Here is a 1830-nt window from a genome sequence, read left to right as displayed (position 1 = left end):
CAATTTGTATCTAGGAGATCCACTTAAGGATGCTAAAGATAAGTTTGGGAAGTCCTTGGCTTCTCTGTTCTAGATATATAGGTTCTCGGAATAAGGCCGATGATTAATAAAACCGATGATAATGCGAATGCAACTGGCTAAAATGTAGCTTTAATGTCAATTTAAGCCTTCGGTTCTGCAGAACTTGATCATTGAACTTCAAGATGTAATTCAAGGTTTCAATTCTAATTTATCAAATTTCGGAACTCATTTCATTCGATTCTAATACATCTTACAGTGTGGGATGAGATATGTGTTTGAAATGGCTGTGAATATATAATACATGCGATTGTGAACATATAGACTTGGGTTTTTCATCTTGTTTGGGACTCCTGATCTTTGCCTAAATAAGTCCTAGGCCCTGCACTGAATGCTGAGAACTTGTAAGTTGGCACATGAACTATGTCTCCGTTATCGAATCCACCTTTCTGGTTTGAATTCTAAGCAATCTTTTCCCCAAATTTCTTCACTCCGACTCATCGAATAGTTCTCATTGACAGTGTCACCACTCGTAAGAACATCAGGTTGGACAGCTATTTTATGATTCAAGGGTACAGGTGGATAAAGCCTTAATGTCTCACACAAGGTTCCATGTAGGTAAGTGAATCTATTGAGTTCTTCACCGGTGAAAGACATTTTCACTGAAAGACATGATCGTGATCCGGTTTTATAACTAGTTGGAAGATTTGATTCGATCTCCTAAAAAATCTTGGTTTTTATAACTAGTTGGACGATCAGCAATCTCCAAAGATTTACTCAACCTTTTCTCCACACCGATTTGCAGCCAGTGTTGAAGCTTCCAAAAGCTTAAAGGAAACACATTCCTGAACAACAAACAATCCTCTATACAATGGACAGCCACCTTGCTTGGAAACAAAGGGAACAAAACCAAAAGAGCTTTCGGGTCAAATCCCAGAGCCAACAAACAGATATTATCATAATCAAACCTATGGAGAACATATTCAAGATCAACCACAGTTCCATGTTTCACGGCATGTTCGAGAACCGAGGCCAGACCTTTCTCCAAAACATGTATTGGTGTTTCAAGTACTTGTTCTTCACCATTATTGCATGCAAGCTCTTCCTTTGGCTTTTCCATGTATGGGAATCCGAAGTGACAATTTCTTCACTAAAGGGCTCGGGAAATCTCTCTGAACTCAAAACCCTTTCTGTAGTTGAGAAATTTCTTGGAGAATATGCGGTTAACATTCATAGATTGCTTGCGAGAACAAAATCCAAGCTTGGGAACCAAGTTCCTTAGAACTTTGAACGTTTCCTCACAGGAATCAAGAAAGTCATGGATGAAATCAGGGACATACTAGAATTTATACTAGGAGGCGAATTTCTAAAATTTTAGAAGGGGTAAATATAGATTATCAATAGAAAATATAAAGAAAAAACTTTCAGAGCTCAACAACCCCAGTTTCTCATTTTGAACATAGCAGTCAAGAAGATGAACATGTTAGAGATAAGACAAATGAAACCTTCACAATCCCAACGTATGGAATTAAAAATGAAAAGATTAGTTCTAGAAGAACTCATCTCTAGTTATTTTCTTGTCTCTATCTTTTCATATTGAATCTTAAATTTTCAAACAGCTCACTGAGGAAACTCAAAAGGACAAAGCAAACAATAATATTCGAAACGATTTTTTTTAAAAGGTGAAAAAAGGTGATATTTTAAAAATCACATTAATTCTTAATTGTCTTTTTTTAATTTAAAAACAAATGATATTTAAAAGATCTCTCATTTCGAAAAATTTTGAATTTCCTTTATGATCGAAAAGTAAGG

The 1830-nt window shown here is 35.8% G+C and overlaps 1 protein-coding gene across 1 annotated transcript; it reads right to left on the bottom strand.

Moving 5' to 3' along the window:
* Positions 1 to 450: 450 nt before the first annotated feature.
* LOC120118356 (alkane hydroxylase MAH1-like) lies at positions 451 to 1138 on the bottom strand. The gene is made up of 2 exons (XM_039138404.1): positions 763 to 1138; positions 451 to 680 (listed from the first exon to the last, which is right to left on the bottom strand). Exons 1-2 carry the CDS (start codon positions 1136 to 1138, stop codon positions 451 to 453), a joined length of 606 nt encoding a protein of 201 aa, XP_038994335.1.
* Positions 1139 to 1830: the final 692 nt, after the last annotated feature.

The sequence above is a fragment of the Hibiscus syriacus genome, unplaced genomic scaffold (genome assembly GCF_006381635.1).
Source record: "Hibiscus syriacus cultivar Baekdansim isolate YM2019G1 unplaced genomic scaffold, ASM638163v2 tig00110328_pilon, whole genome shotgun sequence".
Taxonomy (NCBI): domain Eukaryota; kingdom Viridiplantae; phylum Streptophyta; class Magnoliopsida; order Malvales; family Malvaceae; genus Hibiscus; species Hibiscus syriacus.
Note: the sequence above shows the minus strand (reverse complement) of the source record. Positions and strands in the feature narration are given on the sequence as shown.